Consider the following 18954-nt stretch of genomic DNA (forward strand, 5'->3'; position numbering starts at 1 on the left):
GAGAAATGTGTGATTCGCGTAAATCTCGCGGTACTATGATGGTACTGTACTTATGACTTCGATCAGCTGCGTTATTATTTTTTTGTTTGTTTTTTCGTGACAGCGGAAATTTGTTTGTGTATATTGTGTTTCCCTAATATTCTCTACATTGCATGTTTCGTGTATATTGTGTTTTCCCGTCTCTATGGTGTTTATAATTTTTCTGCAATACTGCATTTGACCGCTGGTGATCAAATGTAATCTAATTACTTTTTTTTAAGCAAATGAACTACAGAAATAACCCACATTGATTGAATTACGCTTCAGTTGCAGTAAATCTGTATCAGTAACGCTAGATGATCGAAAACGTGTTGCCTCATTTCCCAAAACGTATTTCCTGGATCCACCAGGATGTGGTTTGGTCAGAATTTGGATATATATATTTTTGCCAAAATAACAGATAAGATACAGTAAGAAATAAACAGTCTTCCATGTGACAAAACAAAGTGTGGTTTAATAATCAGAATTTGGATACTGTAGTGACTTTGCAGTCAAAAACTACAAATGTTAACTTTATAAGCAGCATCATCATCAAGTAAATGTAGAAGAAGAAAAAGGATGTATTCAGTAATGTGTGTAGAAAGTTATTTGTAACAGTAGTTCTCATTTCCTCTAAATGTTATATTTGTTGCACTCCAGCATATATGCTTGATATATAAACAAGTACAACAAATAGTGTGACTCTAATAATACTATGTAGATTTTTTCTGCTAAATGCATTGAAGACATCAGTACTCAACAATGTGTCTTTAAAGAATAAAACACCCACAAAAGTACTTTTTAATTGTATTTGAAATTTTTGGTAATAAATACGTTTTTGGTTGTGCGCTGTGTTTATGTGTTTCCCTTTAATTTCCATATTGACTCATTTGTAAGTTACTATGAACAAACATGCTTACATGTAAATGTCAATGTAAATGTGTGTTGTGTCTGGTAAAATCCCTTTTGAGGCACTGGCAGAGATAAATGTGTATAGTATGGCCAGAATAATAATTTGATTTATAATGGTTTCTGTATTAAATCTTTCTGTCCATACCAATCTGAAATAATATCTGTCTGTATTCTAAAAAAAAAAGAATTTATAATCATCAATGAAAATTTTACAATGGTTGTAAATTCACAAAGACCAAAAACAACTACCCTACTACTGCATGGCAAAAGGAAGGTGGGTGTGACTAGGAAGGAATGAGCCAGAGGAAGAGAGCGAGGAAGAGGGCAGGCTACAGTATGCATCACTCTGGTGGACTGGAAGCACAGACTGCAGATCTGTTTTCCCAGCACTTCACACACAGAGCAGAAACAACACATCAGATCTCATCCTCACTGTTTCTCTCTCTAGCTGTGAGTGGTCCCTTTATTTATCAGATGACCTTCAGTCTGGTGAGTTTAGTTGATTCCTTTATTCCACTGTGTTTGCTTTAGCAATCCATTTACAAGATGCAGACTTGCTTTTTTGTCTTTGCTGTGTGCTATGCACTACGTTGCCAGCATTTACTATTTATAGTCTAGTACAGCATATGGTCACAATTAGAGTATTTTACAACAATATTATAACAACATTTGAAAATCATGTGATGGCATGTTTATAGTTTTGTATTTCGTAAGGTGACCATGATTTCTAATAATTTAATTTGAAAAAGTCTGATTTACAGTGGAAGAAAAAAGTATTTTGTAATATAATATGTATGCATTTATTAATACAGAACAATGACAGGAAACAAAACGAGTCAAATTCATATTCTGCTTTTTCTACTTATGGTGTTATTGTGGTGATGGTGCCAGCAGAGGATCGTGTGAATCTCAGAGTCATATTTAGACATGAGTCATGACTCAGTATGTTATGCCGGGCTGCCCTTCTTCTCATGTGCATGAATGAGCTTCCTTTTCTCTTTAGAGAAATGTATTATTGGAAAATCATTGTGTTTTCCTTATTATACAATTAGGCTTTTATGCATGCAACCTAATTTAAAAGTTTTAGCATCTGTGAAAAAAGAGGATAGGCCTATGCACCAAAATTATATGATGCCTGTTAGTTCTCATATCAGCATCCTCAAGGATTTAGTTTCAGAAGGGTTTTGGTAAAGAACTGTTTGCAAAAGGATGAATAATATTAATGCAAACCATCAATAGTTAATGAGAATAAATGCACAGTACATCTCTCCAAGTGTATACAGTATATGTGTAAGAGACAACTTTAGAGTCTGTGAGCTATTTGTTTTCTTTCCTCATGAGTAAATGTGTTAGATTAATATGAATTGAACTTTGAATTTGTGGTAAAAGATGATCATTAATGATGATTTGTTTCTGCAGAAACATTGAAAGCATTGTAGAAAATGGAGTCATCTCAAAATGGTTGTAAGTCGTATTATTATATTGTAAATGTTTCTTTCCTCCTTGTTTCTTGTTAAGAAGTGTCATTTTTTCTAAACACAATACAGTGGCAAGAAAAAGTATGTGAACCCCTAGGAATGAATTGGTTATCTGCAGTGATTTGCCGTGGGGTGTGATCTGGTCCTCATCTGGGCCACAATAATGGACAAGCACAGTGTGCCTGGGCTGACACAAGTAATTCTAGTTTCTTGTGACTTTTTTAGAAACACCCATTGAACCTTCGCATTGCTGGAGGAAACCCTTGGATTTAATAGCTTGTTAAACCTCCTTTGGCAGCAATTACTTTAAGCAAGCGCTTTCAGTAGCTATAAATCAGACCTGCACATTGTTCGTAGGAATTTGTGCCCATTTCCCCTTTACAAAACCACTTTAACAAGTCTGGTGTAAACCGCTCTCTTGAGGTTATTTCACAGCATCTCTATGAGTTTAAGGTCTGGGTTTGACTCGGCCACTCCAAATAGTGCATTTTGTTTTTCTTAAGCCAGTCTGTGGTGGATGTACTTTGATGCTTAAGGTCATTGTCCTGCTGCATCGACCAACTTTTACTGAGCTTCAACTGGCGGAAAGCCACCCTGACATTATCCTGTAAGATATTTTGTTAAACTTGGGAATTCATTTTCCCATCAATGATGGCATGTGGTCCAGGGCCTGAGGCAGCAAAGCATGCCCAAATCAATATATTCCCTTCACCATATTTACTCTCGGGATGAGCCCTTTTGGCGCCATAGTATTTTTCCTGAACAATTAAACTTTTGTTTCATCAGTCCATAAAATATTTTCCCAGTAGTACACTGTGCCTGTTCAAAGACTTACGTATGGTAGACTCCAATGATGTCTTCAAGCCTTTAGCTGTTACTTGTGGGTTCTTGCTTTACTTCAATGAGTATTCCGCATTGTGCCTTAGGAGTCATCTCGGCTTGGGCGCCCACTTCTAGGAAGGGTAGCTACAGTATTAAACTGACTCCATTTATAGACAATTTGAGTGCAAGTAGCAATAAACCACACATTTAAACTCATTTTATAAATTGGACTCCAGTTTGCCAGCTTCTGACACAAATTAACTTTCATTAAAGTAATTAGTCGATGGGTTCACTTACATTTTCCTCCAGGACTGTGAATGTTTAATGGGTGTTTTTAAAAAAGACACAAGAAAATATATTTATTTGTGTGCACTCTAAAAACAAATGGTGCTAAATAGCACTAAAAGTGGTTCACTGGCACGTAATCATAGGAAAACCATTTTATGTGCCATAAAGCACATATGTAGTACCTGTGTAGAACCATATAGTGCTATATAGAACCATATCTGGTGCTATAGTGGTGCTATATATCACCCCCGGATGGTTCTTCATAGGTGCTTTATAGGTGCTATATAGCACTAAAAATGGTTTCCCTATGATGATTACAAGCTTTTAGTGCTATTTAGTGTGTTGTCAGCTTATGCATATGGTGTTTTTCTATTGTTGTGACCTAGATGAGGATCAGATTACATTTTATGGCAGGTTTTTATGAAGAAAAACCAGTTTATTCCTAGGGGTTCACATACGTTTTCTTGTCACTGTAGCAGCTGGTTTTAACTATTGTGTTATTCTTACAGGTGATGAGAGTCATAAAAATCACCTTGAGACCATGAAGGCAGGAATGTTACTGCGCAAAGTAAAGTCTCGTATGTGGAAGCGTCAGCGTCACTATAAACTTCAGGAGGATTGCAAGACTATCACATATAAATCCAGCTGGGCAATAAACTCTTATTCTACCTGTAAGCCAAGTCCATTTTTGTTATTATTTTATTATGATACAATTATTACACATTTTACTCTATTTTCTGTTTTTATAATTAAATGTATTTAGTTTAATTTATGTATATGAATGGTTTATTTTTTAGAAAATAAAATCACACAAAACATCTGACAAAAAATACCTTCTGAAGATTAAGCATGGAACGTTGCAACATATTTGTGAAATAATCTTTATGGTTTTCAGTCTCCATCAGTGATGTAGAGGTGGTCCGAGATGGCCATCAGTCAGAGACCCTGCTTAGCGTGGCAGATGAGTTTCCCGCTGAACGCTGCTTCACTGTGGTTTTCCGTGGACGCAAGGGAAACCTGGACCTGGTGGCTGATTCAGCAGAAGAAGCTCAGGCCTGGATTCAGGGCATCAGAACCCTCATGGAGAACATGGAGAACATGGATGAGGGCACCAAACAAGACCAGTATCCTTATTACAGACATTGTCAGTTCCCTTGTTTTGGCCATGCATTGATTTTTAGTCACGGTTCGGTCATTTTTAATATCATATTTTATATTATATTTATATTCTTAAAGGGGACATTTTTTAAAATGTCAAATAAATCTTTGGTGTCACTAGAGTGTGTTTTTGAAGTTTTAGCTCAAAATACCATATAGATAATTTATTATATCATGTTAAAATTGCCACTTCGTAGGTGTGAAAAATGTCCAAAACCTTTTACATGCAAATGAGCTAATATCTGCACTAAATGGCAGTGGCGTGGTTGGATAGTGCAGATTAAGGGGCGATATTATCCCCTTCTGACATCACAAGGGGTGCCAAATTTCAATGACCTATTTTTTCATATTCTTGCAGAATAATTCTTTGTTTTTTCACATTTTCTACGTTGATAGAAGCACTGGGGACTCAGTTATAGAACATGGAAAAAGTCAGATTTGTCCCCTTTAAATAATTTTTTACATTTATGTATTTGGCAGACACTTTTATCTAAAGTGCCTTTCAGTGCATGTACAAGGTATACATTTTTTTATTATCGCGTGTTCCCTGGCTTTGAACCTTTTGCACTGCTGTAACCTTTTGCGATGTAATGCAAAGCTCTACAGGAGCACAATTATTTATTATTAATAATTACATCAAATTATAGATTATTATATAATTATTAGATAATTCAACTATTAGGATTATATAGATTAACTCTAAAGTTTTGTTTTCCTAAGCCAATCTGCTCAGATGGATCTCAGATTGGTTTTTAAAAGCAGACAGAAACAAAGATGGCAGAATGAACTTTAAGGAAGCAAAAAAACTGCTGAAAATGATGAACATCGACATGAATGAAGAACACGCAAGCTATCTTTTTAAGGTGCGCACCCATTGTTCACATGCAATTACCTGCATTTGCAGCTTTATCACACTGAGACTCATCGATTCCAGTCATTGACTTTTTTTCACAGAAAGCAGATAAATCTCAGTCGGACACTTTGGAGGATGAGGAGTTTGTGGAGTTTTACAAGATGCTGACGGAAAGGAAAGAAGTGCTGGAGCTGTTTCAGGAGTATTCCAGTGATGGACAGAATCTCTCTCAGTGTGATTTGGAGGAGTTCCTCAGGGAGGAGCAGCTGGAGGGGGAAAGCAGTTATGAACGTGCACTACAGCTCATTGATCAGTATGAGCCTTCAGACACAAGTATTGATTATTTCTCAACCCTTATAAAAATACTTAATAATATAATACATATAAGTGATACTAAACTTACTTATTTGGCTACCCAGAGGAAAGTTTTATTGCTCAGCGGTTGTTCTTGCATACAGAATGTATTCCTAATCGGACACACCCGAATCAACTCATGACGTATTTAGTAGAAATGGGTATGCAGATATTGGAGACATCCAAACTGTGTACTGTTGGGTGTCCCAGAGGAACAAGATGGGTCTAGATCATTGAGCCACAGTACATTGGACATTAACTCAAGGTTACAGGGTAATGATTGATAATAGATGCAGATGGGTCTTTCTGTTTCCCTATACAGCCAAAATGAATCACTGTATGTCAATTGATGGATTCTTAAAGTACCTGGCGTCTCCTGAGGGCTCCATCTTCAATCCAGAGCATCAAGACCTCTTTCAAGACATGAGCCAGCCTCTCGTCCACTATTTCATCAACTCCTCCCACAACACGTACCTGATGGAAGATCAACTTAAAGGGCCCAGCAGTGTCGAGGCCTACATCAAGTGAGTTATAAAGTTTAAAGTCTACATTTTTTTATTAATTTGTCTTTTCTGTAGCATTTTAATGTCAGGTATTTTTGTTGCAATAAAATTTATAAGCTGTGAAACGTAATTTATTGGAAAGTCATATGTTCTGTAAACAATCCTGAAGACTAGAGGAACAAGAAATCTTCCCATAGTATAGAGGACTTCCTAAAACTATAGAGGAACTAGAATATAATAGTATAGATTACTATTAATTTAATAATGAAATATTTAGTTGAAATATTTAGTTCATAACTGACTTTTCTATTTTGGGATGAATCTTTGAAGGGCCCTCATAAGAGGATGCAGGTGTGTAGAAGTGGACTGCTGGAATGGATCAAATGGAGAGCCTATAGTTTATCATGGACACACATTCACATCTAAGATTCTCCTTAAAGATGTAATTGCTACTATTGCACAATATGCCTTCAAGGTGAGCGTTAAGACTCCACAAATTCCCAAACGCACTGAAAATCTGTCGTTTTTGCAGCCATAATTATTTCCCTTTCAGATTTTTCATTCTTTAAACTTTTAGGTGTCTGAGTATCCGCTCATAATATCCATAGAAAACCATTGCAGCATAGAGCAGCAGGAAGTAATGGCTCGACATTTCAGAGATATCCTTGGTGATATGTTAATGACGACCACAGAAGATGCTAGAAACTCCAGTGAACTTCCTTCCCCAGAGGTGAGCTCAGGATAGCCATTCAATGCTTTAATCTATACAAATGTCATTAGATTTTAATGGCAGTACACAAGTTTTCTTCCATTTGAAAACTTGGATGTGTGGCACGGATGAAATAATGTCTTTTGATTTTGATGCTTGTGGACTGTAATGGACATGTTCATTAACAATTAATGGTGACGGATTGCAAATCTGAGACCTAGGTAACAGGGTCTCATATGCATACATTGTTCATATGTTGAATTACATATAGTCCTTGGACAGGACAAAGTATTAAAACAGAAAAATACAGTTTTTAATGCTAATGTTTCTTTAGTGTAAATTAAACACGTAGATACACTTTAAAAAAATGCATTTAAAATATGGACAAATCTAACAACTGGGTTTAAACAAGCTCATCATGGTTGGATCAAATATGGACATTTTTTAGGTTTATTTAACCCAGTGGTAGTTAGGTTTGTCCATATGTTATTCCAACCTGTGTTGAAATAACCCAAAATGTTTAGTTCAATATACAAGAATGGCATGTGAAGGAAACACAATGTCATGGGAGTTGGTGGTTAATTTGTATAAATTTGTATGACCAAATTTCCACGTTTTTTATTATTTGCTTTCACCCCATGACATTGGGTTTAGGGGTGGGGTGTCATTATACTTTTTTAAAAACACTCTAAAGATGTATGTTTTAAAATCAACTGTTATGATCAAGTCAAAACACTAAATATGTTGTCACATCTCTGTGTTATTATTGGAACTACAAATTTTGTGTTACTTTGAACAAAACTTGTGTTGTCACTTTTATTAATTTTAACAAAAAATCTATACAAAATGACACATAAGGTGTAAAATGACACATAATGTGTCATAGCATATATAGCACAAAAATGTGTAAAAACCGAACACATCCTTTTTTAGAGTGCAATTGAAGAGTTTTGTTGGAAAACGAGATAAATCAGTTTTTTTAACATTTTTTGTCAAAACATGTTTATTATTATGTTATCATATTATTTTGTTTTATGGTGCTACTTAGCTGTATTTTTTAAGTTATGAAGGTTTAAATCAAAACAAACCAACTGCAGTTGAATTGATATTAATTGGAATGCACAACCAAAAAACGAGATTTCTGAAAAATTAATCTCGTTTTGCAACGAAACCCTTCAAGTGTGCCTTTATTTTTACAATTCACTTTGTATGAATTCATAAGAATTTGCCAACTATAAAAAAGTTACAAATTCTCATGAGATCAGGTTGGTCATGCAGTTAAATATGGCTTTATTTCTTCTAGGCACTTAAAAAGAAAATCCTGCTGAAGGGAAAAAAGATTGAGTCGGAAAACCTCACAGGTGAAGTAAGTGATGAGGACGAAGCTGCAGAAATGAACAAGGACAATGCAGCATCAGAGAACCCACCAACAAATGGAAAGGTATAATGAGTCAAAATATTGAGAAAATTAAAGGTTGGTCTGTGAATTGTGTTATTTTACATTGTTTTTTACTTCTATTTAGGAAGTGAAGCAAAAACTGTGCAAGGAGCTCTCAGACCTTGTGTTCTGTAAGAGCGTACATTTCCAAGGCTTTGAACATACACTTAACTCTTCCAAGCCTTATGATATGTCATCATTCTCAGAGTCTAAAGTCCGGAAATATTCCAAGGAATCAGGTCAGAAATACCAAATATCCAAATATTTTAACACAAGATTTACTATACATTTTTATTAGATTTGCACTTTTAGGGGCGGCTTCCCAGACAGGGTTTAGATTAATCCAGGACTAGGTCTTAGTTATATTAGGACATATGAGACAAAACAATGGCACTGATATATGTAAGGATATGTCTGTATAGCCTTGCCTTGCCTTGCCTAATGTTTTGTTGTACAGTGGCGACTCGTGACTGCTCTTCTGAGGGGACCCAAATTCAAAATATGTGTTTGTTGCGTCATGTGAACCATGCATCACGTGTTTTGTCAAAATAAGTGCCTGCTGCACACGCGTAAAAAACTTTATGATAAAAGAGACGCTCACGTTCACAAAATACATGCAAGACACTTCCTTTACAGTAAACTCTGATTACGTATGACATTCTGGCAAACGCAAGCGTCTCTTTTATCATAAACCCTTTAGACGCGTCTGCAGCAGGCACTTATTTTGACAAGACACGTGATGCACATAGGTTCACTCAACCCACCGAAAACGTATTTTAAAATTACGAACCACACATGACGGGCTACATACATGTTGTGGCGAACTTCGCATCGTGCGCCCTCGAAAAAATAAGTCATCAGCCGCCCCTGGTTTTATATTTAATTTAGTTTTTTTTTGCTACTTTACCTTTAAGAAACATACTTTTTGACCATGACATGAGCCTTCATGCTAAACACATTCTTTTTCTGTGCCAATAATTACATTTTCTGTATGATGGATATATTTTCCTATTTTGTTTTCACATTTTAGGCCCAGATTTTGTGCTACATAACACCAGGCAGTTGACCAGAATATATCCAAGTGGAATTAGGACAGATTCATCAAATTACTGTCCACAGGACATGTGGAACATAGGATGCCAGATTGGTTAGTATGGTGGAAATTTTATTAAACACAACAATGCTATAAAGTACTTCAGGATATAATAGCACAAGCACGTCAGGAAAGCATTTTTAACACTATAAGTGATTTAAATAGGAGAAGGGAAACACGGATAATGGAAAGTTAATCTGCAATATACTGTAATGTATCTCTCCTATAGTGGCATTAAACTTCCAGACAGCAGGAATGGAAATGGATCTTAATGATGGTCTGTTTAGTCAGAATAGCCACTGCGGCTATGTCCTAAAACCTGAGATCCTGCGCAACAGAGAGAAATGCTTTGATCCTGATAACCCACTTGAACGGGACAATTATCACCCTTTACAGTTTTATATTAAAGTAAGTGTAGCAATACTTCTTAGTAGTCTTAATAATAAGACTTCATATGTTGATTGCTCTTTTCTGTCTCGGTTTGTGTAGGTTATTAGTGCCCAACAGCTCCCTAAATTAAGTAAAAAAGATTGGTGCATTGTAGATCCTTTTGTGCGGGTGGAAATTTATGGCGTTCCTTTGGACCAAACTAAACAGGAGACCAAATACATCGAGAACAATGGTAAGGAAGTAAACAAATGCTTGGAAGTACTGCCAATTGTGCATGAAATAATAATGAAAATGCATTATGTCCTTCCATTGATTTTTCTATCATGTTATACCTGAATGGATTTAATCCATGTTGGAATGAAACACTGCAGTTCACAATCCACACCCCTGAGCTAGCACTGGTTCGTTTTGTAGTTGAAGACTATGATAAAGCATCAAGGAATGATTTCATAGGACAATACACTCTTCCATTCACCTCTATTCAACCAGGTATACGATTACTAGAACAGTGGCAGACAAACTGAAAATACCGGTTATGGGTCTTTGTATGGGTCATTTATATTGGTCACGGTGTCCTGGAAAATAACAAAATCCTTTTGTTTCCAGGGTATCGTCATGTGCATCTGCTGTCAAAAGACGGAACGAGTCTTTCTCCATCTTCCCTGTTTGTTCATATTACAATCACAGAGCTTCAAACTACAGGAGTTTGATCTAAATACTGTAACAAGTCAAGACAATCCCAACAGCAAACCCCACATCTGTAGTCGTAGTTGTAGTACAGGAAAAATGGCTGTAAATTATATAAAAAAAGAAACACAAACATGCACTAAAGAGGAAAGCAGTTTAGTCAGTATAGTATTTGCTTGGTGTTAAAGGCGGGGTGCATGATTTTTGAGAAACGCAGAAAAGGGAGTCAGGCCGAGTACCAAAACACACTTGTAGCCAATCAGCAGTAAAGGGGGGCATGTTTACTAACTGACATCGTTGCCTGGGTTGCGTATGTGTGGGGCGGGTCTATCAAAAGAAGGTCCAGACTCTATTGAGGTAGGGTTGTGTTTGTTTAGGTGATTTCAAATGTCAACATTGGCTTTCAGAGATTGTGCACCACACCTTTAATAGTGCCTTCTGTAATCATGCATAAAATGCTAATTGTACCAATATAATTGTATAATTTATGCAATATATAAAGTTTATTATTTTATTATAATGATATGGAAACACTTGAAAAAAATCTATTTAGTTTTTATTAAATGTTATCAACAGTAGTCAGGGTAGAAAGTGGTTTAAAGGGGCAGTTCACCCCAGGGAAAAAATTCTGTCATCATTTCCTCACCCTCATGTTGTTCTAAACCTGTGTGGGATTCTTAATTCTGTTAAAGACAAAAAAATATATTTTGATGAATGATGGTAAGCACACAGTTGACTGACTTCCGTAGTATTTGTTTTTCCTACTATGGAAGTAAATGGGTAACGTCAACTGCGTAGTAATCACCATTTATCAAAATATCTTTGTTTGTCTTTAACAGAATTGTTCAATAATATTTTAATAAATCATGGTAAGCACACGGATGACCAGTGTTGGGGAACGTTACTTTTAAAAGTAATGCATTACAATATTAAGTTACTCCCCAAAAAAGTAACTAATTGCGTTACTTAGTTACTTTTCATGGAAAGTAATGCTTACATTACTTTTGCGTTACTTTTTCTTACTTGGCTGAGGCTTGATCTCTTTCAGGCCTTGCAAGTGTTTTTTATGAAGTTCTGCATTCAGAAATTGCATATTTTCATCACAAAAATGTCAAGCTCTAGCCTGCCATTTCCGTTTTTGACTCAAACTTTTCCCGCTAAGGCGGGCATAGATTGCGTAATTCTACGTGACTAGTTTCATTCCGTACTTTTTCATCTAATTAAAGTGCAGTATGTAAATTTTAGAAGAATCTTTAGACAGCAATGCAATATAAAATAGATATCTGTGTTTTCAGTGGTGTATAAAGACCTTACAAAATGAACTGTATTGTTTTTATTACCTTAGAATGAGCAGTTTTTATCTACACACACCGCGGGTCCTCTTACATGGAAGCCGCCATTTTGTGCCTTCATGTTTCTACAGTAGCCCTAAACGGACAAATTTTTCTATAGAGCGTTTGTCACTACGATGTCTCAGACGATGACATGTTTGTCCTGTGCGGCAACCATAGCTTCTCTATGTGCTTCGAAAGGGATGGGTGCAATACGCAACCTCACCACTAGATGCCGCTAAAATCTACACACTGCACCTTTAATTTAACTGAAAAGTAACCCGCATTAATTTTTTTAAAAAGTAACTTAAATATTAATGTGTACATTTATAAAGTAATGCGTTACTTTACTTGTTACTTCAGAAAAGTAATATTATTACATAATGCACGTTACTTGTAATGCGTTACCCCCAACACTGCAAATGACAGTACCTATTGACTTCTAAAGTATTTGTTTTTCCTACTATGGAAGTCAATGGGTACCATTAACTGCGCAGCTATGATAGTTTATCAAAATATCTTTTGTGTTCAACAGAAAAAACTCAGGCAGGTTTGAAACAACATGAGGGTCAGTGAATGATGACAGAATTTTCATTTTTGGGTGAACTGTCCCTTTAAGGTAATACATAATCTGAATTAATATAAGTTAAGCATGGTAACGGTGCCTTTTATTAATGACCAAATTACTCTCATTATGTATGAATGTCTTTCATCAATTTATAATAACTTAAACATTTCTTTAAAAAATAAACAGGAATGAACACATTTTTAAAAGTTTATTTACTGTGGTTTCCATGAGTGTTAATGGCATGTAATACTGTCATATTTTATCATGCTCTATATTCATACTGTTATCTATGTATGTCAGAAAATGCATGACTATTTGTCTCCTGCTTGAATGTCTGCTAAAGCAGATTGGCCAGAGTCGTCTTCTCTAATCCAAGTCTTTTGTGTAACCGTGCTAGAGGCCTCTTCTTGGTCTTTACCCACACCGTCCTGCACAGGCAGGTCAGGGTGATGTCTCTGAAGATGCTTCACAACCTGAAATTTCTGTTTGGCCCTGTAGGGACAGTGGAGGCAGTAAAATGGCAACTGGTTGGTGTGGGACAGGTAATGATGTCGGAGACCTGCGGGCCAGCGAAACGCCCTTTGACATACGGCGCAAACATAAGGCCGTTCCTCGCTGTGTTTTCTCTGGTGAGTCTTTAGCAAAAAGCGCGTCTTAAAAGCCTTGCCGCACTTCTCACAGATGAAGGAGCGTGCATCTCTGTGGCGCGTCTCCCGGTGGATACGCAAAGCGTCTGCGCGGTTTGTGCGGTACTCGCAGTCTTCACACGAATACGGCTTGGCTCCTGTTGAAGCACAGAGGAGGATAAACGCACACATACATTACAGTAAAGATCAATAACTGTACATACCTGTATGCTTTGTCATGTGATACTTAAGCTGGTTGACCCATTTGCATTTGTATCCACATTCTGGGCAGAGGTATTTACGTTCCTCCATGTGAATCCTCATATGATACTTTAAAAGGAAAGCTGAATTAGGTTAAGAGAGCATCAATAAATTCCAATCAAACGCCAAAATGACATAAAATAGTGATTTATACCTTTAACCGTGAGGGATCAGCACAAGCATAGCTGCACTTCTCACAGCGATAAGGCTTCTCTCCAGTATGGACCCGTATGTGCCAAGTGATCTTCTGTTTATTCCTGGTGGAAAACTCACATTCGGTGCATTTAAACAGGCAGGTTCCTCCGTGGGAACGCACATGTTGATCAAACACAATTTGGTGGGTGCAGGAGAAACCACAAACGTCACACTTCAGAGTTTTTTCGGCAGCTGGCCCACCTTCGTGCTCATCTAACATGTGCTGGACCAGGAGGAGTCTTTTATGAGCGCTGAAGGAACAAACCGAACACTGATGGGTAACGGAGGTCTTGATTTGTTTATCCGGACCGTCCTTAGTGCCGGACTCCTCTGCTATAGCACCATCCTTAATGTCAGAATGGTCATGCTGCATGTGAGCTTTAAGAGCAGCTTGGCGGTTGCAAGTAAAGCTGCAGTTAGCGCAAGACAAATTGTTAGCATCTGGATGCACGCGGTTGCAATGTTGCTTAAGGGCAATATCGGAGCTAAAACGTGCGTTGCATTGGCAGCACTGGTGGTTTAGGTCACCAGTGTGGCAGCTTAAGTTGTGGCGGTTGATGTCATTGAAGTTATACGCTTTGTAGTCACAAAAAGGACAGAAATGTGTTGCGTGTTTGTCATGGATACGCTGATGGTGCAAACGTAGTCTGGATGTGGTGCCGAACGTCTGGTCACACAGTTCGCAGCGATGCCTCCCAACACCCGTGTGCATGGACTCGTGGGCCTCTAGGCGGTAGCGGCGCACCGTGCTAAATGAACAAAAGCGGCATTGGTGAGGTCGAACTCCCTCGTGTTTCATGGCCACGTGCTGTGTCAAGCAACGCTCTTGTTTGCAGGTGAAGGAGCAGAGCTTGCACTGAAGTTCACCTGATGTGACTGATGTGTTTATGTCCTTACTGTGACCTAGGACATGATGGTTTAGAGATCTTTCTGATTTGGCCACAAATGAACAGTGTGGACATTGTAGTTCTCCTGGTTTTAAACAACCCTTTATCTCATGACTTGTTAGCTCTCTCTTCTGATGGCACACAAAAGGACAATTGGGACATGAGAATCGAGGTTTGGGGTCTCGTGGTATCTCTTCCTCTGACGAACCTCTTTCGGGGGAATTTTCCTCATCTTCATCTTGACGATAATCTGAGTCACTAGGATCTTCTTCCGGTTCGAAATTCTCTTCATTTTCAGTTTGACTTTTGTTGCGTACTCTTCTCCTGCACGTTGCGCAATGACGATCTATTGTGACTTTCCTGACCGATTGAAAACGACATACTTTGCAGGTAAAACGACCGTCATCTTCAATGTAACCACAGATCTCATCATTTACAGAACCCTCCGTCTCAGTATTGATATTCTTGCTATTTATACTTTTGACAGATGCCTGACTTTCCTGTGATGTGCTTTCAATTGAATCATCTCTAATGATCTCAGTAATTAGGGGTTGCTTAGTCTGATTAACAACAATATCAGTGCTCTCTTTTGAATTACTCTCGATTACATGATCGGATGCATTACTCCCTGATGTACTCATAGTGTTTGTGTTAAATGTCTTTTTTAAAGATCGGCACTTCCTGAGTCGATGAGTATTCAGAGAACGCTGCTGTTTAAACTGCAAGCCACAGTCCTGACAACGTAGCGCTGCTTTCATCACCTGGCAGGATGATCTGTTGTGTCGGATTAACGCTGCTTGTTTTCTAGTCACGTAAGAGCAGCGGCTACACCGGTAAATGTTGTCTCGTGTCTGAACGACAAGCATTTGCACCCTGCCCTCCAATACAAGGGCTTCGGCCTGGTCTTTGTCTTGTCTCCTCATGGCCTGCAGACGGGTCTCTGAAGCAGATGATTCTGAATTTGGGATCTCCCGATGGATCACCCTGTTGCTCTCAGTTTCTGTGACCGGTGGCAGATTTTCAGAGTCACTTTGGACCTCGTGGTATGAAGTACATTCATCGTTGTCCTCAACTGCTGGCTCTGGGGAGTTCTGGTGAAGTGCATGTAATGGAGATCCGGCATGGCCTACAACAAAAGTTGCATTTTCTTCTGTCTCAGCAGGCAAAAGTATTACATGTGTGCTATCTGTGCTTGTTTGTGAAGAAAAAACTGGAGTATCACATTGTTCTTCAGGAAGCTTACATGCCTCTTCTCTTGGGGGTACAATATTGGTCTCATTATTATCAGTTTCATTATTATTTATCGAGTCATCGATAGTCTTGTTGGGATCTTCTGTATTATCGTTTTGTTCCCCAGATTCTAAATCTGCAGTCGGAGGTGTCGTAGTTTTGGAGAAAAAGCTCCGCGTCAAATCCGTCGAGTTTAGTTCTTTCTCTTTCTCAGCATACTTCTCGAGCCACCCCACATCTCCGGGCACATATCCGTGGCTTTTCTTTTTGTGCAGGAAGAGACCCGTGTTGCTAAAAGTGGTGTAGCGACAAAGCGCGCAGCTGAACATGCGCGTACGCGTGTGTCTGCAGTTCTCATGGCTATGGAGGGCTTGCCGATGCTTTGTCGTGTAAGGGCAAAATTTGCACTGGTAAACAGGAAGTTTAATGTCTGCATTTGTGGAGTGCTTGAGCTGCATATGCCTGCGCAGTTCAGTTTTTCTTTTGCAGGAGTACGCGCACACCTCACAGATCAGGGACTTTTCCTGGTGACGGAGTTTGTGGCTGTTTAGTTGGTCAATGCGGTGGCAACGATATGGACACTGATTACATTTGTACCTGCGAGGGTTGAGAGTCAGGTCAGTATTGGGTACATATCACATTATTATTACAAAAAAATAACAGACAATACCTCAGATCTCCCACGTGCTTACGCATGTGGACGCTCAGATAGTGTTTCCATTTGGTAACATATCCACATTCAGAGCACATGTGCTGTTTGTCGTTGGAATGTGTCAGCATGTGCTTTGATAGGTACGTCTCATCACGGCATCTGAAGTCGCACAGCGTACATTTGTGTGGTTTTTCGCCTGCAAATAAAAATTTATGAATTAACAGCTCAGTTTAAAAATGTTCATCACTAAATCTACATCTACATTCCTCCCACTTCAATTTCCATTTATTTTATTCACTAAGCTTGTCGCAATGCATCATGGGATTGCCTTTTTTACACAAAGGATGCCTAGAATCTATCTAAAATGAGGTGTCTTAGGTATGATTCTCACCAGTATGCATCAGCATGTGTCTTTTGAGGACCCGCTTGTGTGCCGTCACAAAGCTGCACTGAGGGCAGTGTTGCGTTTTCTCATTGGCATGAAAGCGGCCAACGTGTTGATTGAACTCTACAGGGTTGAGGGTGGAGAAAGGACAAAAACTACAGTTCAGCTCTTGTTTCCCTAAATGTCCCTGTCTCTTGTGCTGCAGAAAACGATTTTTATTTGAGCAGGAAAAGTCACAGTGCGGGCAGTGGTAGGCCTGATGAGTGCGGAAGTGTTTCTCCATGTCGTCTTGGCTCCCAAAAACGGCACCGCAGGAGTGGTGACGGCACCCCACAGCCTCGATACTGTGAGCCTCTAACGTGTGCTTTTGAAGCTTCTTCTTTTCTGTACACTGAAATGAGCAGTCCTTATAAAAGCATAGCAACGACTGCCCTTTTTGTGTGTTGTTGTGGGACTTCATATGACTCTTTAAAGCCTGACTCTGACTGAATGTCTCATTGCAAGTTGGGCATGTAAACAGCTCTTCTTTGTGAGCGTCATCCCCTCGGTGACCGTGCACGCTGGCAAGGTGCCGTCGGAGAGAATTACGTTCCACGGCTTTGTATTCACACAGGTGGCACAGGTGAAGTTTCTGTCCGGTCTCTCTCAGCATGTGGACGCGTAGTTTACTCTTGCTGGTAAAGTAATGTTTGCAGGTGGGGCACTGCAGACTGGGATCGGGGAAATGAAGGCGCATGTGCTCCATCAGATGGGAGCGAGACTTGAAGCATCGTCTGCATTCTGAGCAGATGTGGGTACGATACATGTGTTCGGTGCCCTCTGCAATATGACCCACTAAACAGGAATAGACAGGATTAGTTAATACGGGATAACAGTTACATTCATGAAGGGCATAAAAGAAAACAAATTCATGGGTTTTGTTTACCTTCAGATGTAGACTTTTCTTGAATAACAGTGGATTTTTTTCTTTTTTTGGATCTTTTGGCTACTTTTTTCCTGCTTGGTAGCACAGGCTTATCTGTCCCAGTCAACTGAGGCAAAACTAAAACAGGAATAAAATAAAAACCCTTCTTATTATGAACTAACAAGATTGTGACAAAAATGAGCCAATCTGAGTTTCAAGACCTGATGATATATTGGTTTATATCCTTAAATGCATGAAATTATAAATAAAATAATGTTTTAATACATGGTTTTGGTTTAATATATGAGTTGATTATTATAATATACATTTATTTTACCTTCAAATGTATCGTGTGTTGTAAGATTGTCATTTTCCACGTGGTTAGCGGCATCATATCCAGACTTCTGCTGCTCCATTTTAATTCTCCAAATAACATTAGGGGTTAAGGAGGAAAACTCTTACAGCATCAGGACCACAAATCTCCCAAGGCAACATGAATTACTCTGCATCACAATTAACAACTCTTACTGAATATTATTGACTGATTTCATGAAATACCATACATGCCTATAAACTAAAGTGGTCAAATAACAGAATAAAAAGCAGTAAATCGTTTGCATAGTTTTTGTACAGTTTATGTAACTACAGTGGTCAAATAACAAAAGAAAAGGCAGCAAGCCTTTTGCATGGTTTTAGTACAGTTTAAGTACAGAAAACGGAATAATTGTTAGGATTTTATTTTTGCATTGGCGTTAATATAACAAATTAATCATGTGAGATAAATATTACGAGGAGATGGTTTCGTTACATGCAGAAACGTTTCTGACCTACTGCGCCGACATTTCTGTTGTATTCGCTCTGATAAACAAATAAACAACAACACGGCTCTTAATAAAAGAGAGGCGACAAAACGAAACAACACTTTGGATAAAAAAAGTCTTATTACATTTATATGTATAACTTATATATAAAATAACTACCTTCGTTAAATAGATATTACCTGCTGCTGTTGTTTTGAGAGAAACGATGTGAGCGGCGCCTTTCTGTCCTTTCAGTTCAAAGTGACAAATCACGTTAGACACAATCATGTTGTGTACATTATGCAAAATGATTAAATCAAAATGTCCGCAATATGTCTCTATTTTTATATTTGTTTTTTAAAGAAAAATAAGCAATGAAAATATTACGATGTAATAGCCACAGCGGAACTAT

At 38.2% G+C, this 18954-nt stretch overlaps 2 protein-coding genes across 4 annotated transcripts; one reads left to right on the forward strand and one right to left on the reverse strand.

The window, feature by feature from the left end:
* The first annotated feature begins 1248 nt into the window (after positions 1-1248).
* Positions 1249-12799, forward strand: plcd4b (phospholipase C, delta 4b). Of its 2 annotated transcripts, none has more exons than XM_073855346.1 (16): positions 1249-1419; positions 2350-2394; positions 4028-4189; positions 4414-4642; positions 5410-5539; positions 5631-5862; positions 6206-6407; positions 6717-6861; positions 6964-7116; positions 8399-8536; positions 8619-8772; positions 9564-9680; positions 9856-10034; positions 10116-10244; positions 10352-10505; positions 10623-12799. In XM_073855346.1, exons 2-16 carry the CDS (start codon positions 2373-2375, stop codon positions 10724-10726), a joined length of 2250 nt encoding a protein of 749 aa, XP_073711447.1. In that variant the 5' UTR covers positions 1249-1419; positions 2350-2372; the 3' UTR covers positions 10727-12799. The 2 variants fall into 2 exon arrangements, with proteins under 2 accessions (XP_073711447.1, XP_073711448.1); XM_073855347.1 differs by having other exon boundaries at positions 1283-1380.
* znf142 (zinc finger protein 142) lies at positions 12796-18935 on the reverse strand. Of its 2 annotated transcripts, none has more exons than XM_055215909.2 (8): positions 18743-18935; positions 18080-18245; positions 17764-17880; positions 16845-17672; positions 16472-16649; positions 13644-16398; positions 13453-13558; positions 12796-13386 (listed from the first exon to the last, which is right to left on the reverse strand). In XM_055215909.2, the coding sequence occupies exons 2-8, from the start codon at positions 18156-18158 to the stop codon at positions 12914-12916; spliced, it is 4536 nt and encodes a 1511-aa protein (XP_055071884.2). In that variant the 5' UTR covers positions 18159-18245; positions 18743-18935; the 3' UTR covers positions 12796-12913. The 2 variants fall into 2 exon arrangements, with proteins under 2 accessions (XP_055071884.2, XP_055071885.2); XM_055215910.2 differs by having other exon boundaries at positions 18723-18935.
* Between the last annotated feature and the right edge of the window lie 19 nt (positions 18936-18954).

Source organism: Misgurnus anguillicaudatus, chromosome 17, assembly GCF_027580225.2.
Source record: "Misgurnus anguillicaudatus chromosome 17, ASM2758022v2, whole genome shotgun sequence".
Taxonomy (NCBI): Eukaryota; Metazoa; Chordata; class Actinopteri; order Cypriniformes; family Cobitidae; genus Misgurnus; species Misgurnus anguillicaudatus.

Coding starts and splice junctions, on each gene's coding strand:
- plcd4b (XM_073855346.1), top strand. CDS start 2,373: ATGGAGTCATCTCAAAATGGTT. Junction 7,117..8,398: donor GTGAACTTCCTTCCCCAGAG/GTGAGCTCAGGA, acceptor TATTTCTTCTAG/GCACTTAAAAAGAAAATCCT. Junction 8,773..9,563: donor GAAATATTCCAAGGAATCAG/GTCAGAAATACC, acceptor TTCACATTTTAG/GCCCAGATTTTGTGCTACAT.
- znf142 (XM_055215909.2), bottom strand. CDS start 18,158: ATGGAGCAGCAGAAGTCTGGATATGATGCCGCTAACCACGTGGAAAAT. Junction 17,673..17,763: donor AGAAAAGTCTACATCTGAAG/GTAAACAAAACC, acceptor ATTCCTGTTTAG/TGGGTCATATTGCAGAGGGC. Junction 13,559..13,643: donor CTGATCCCTCACGGTTAAAG/GTATAAATCACT, acceptor TTCCTTTTAAAG/TATCATATGAGGATTCACAT.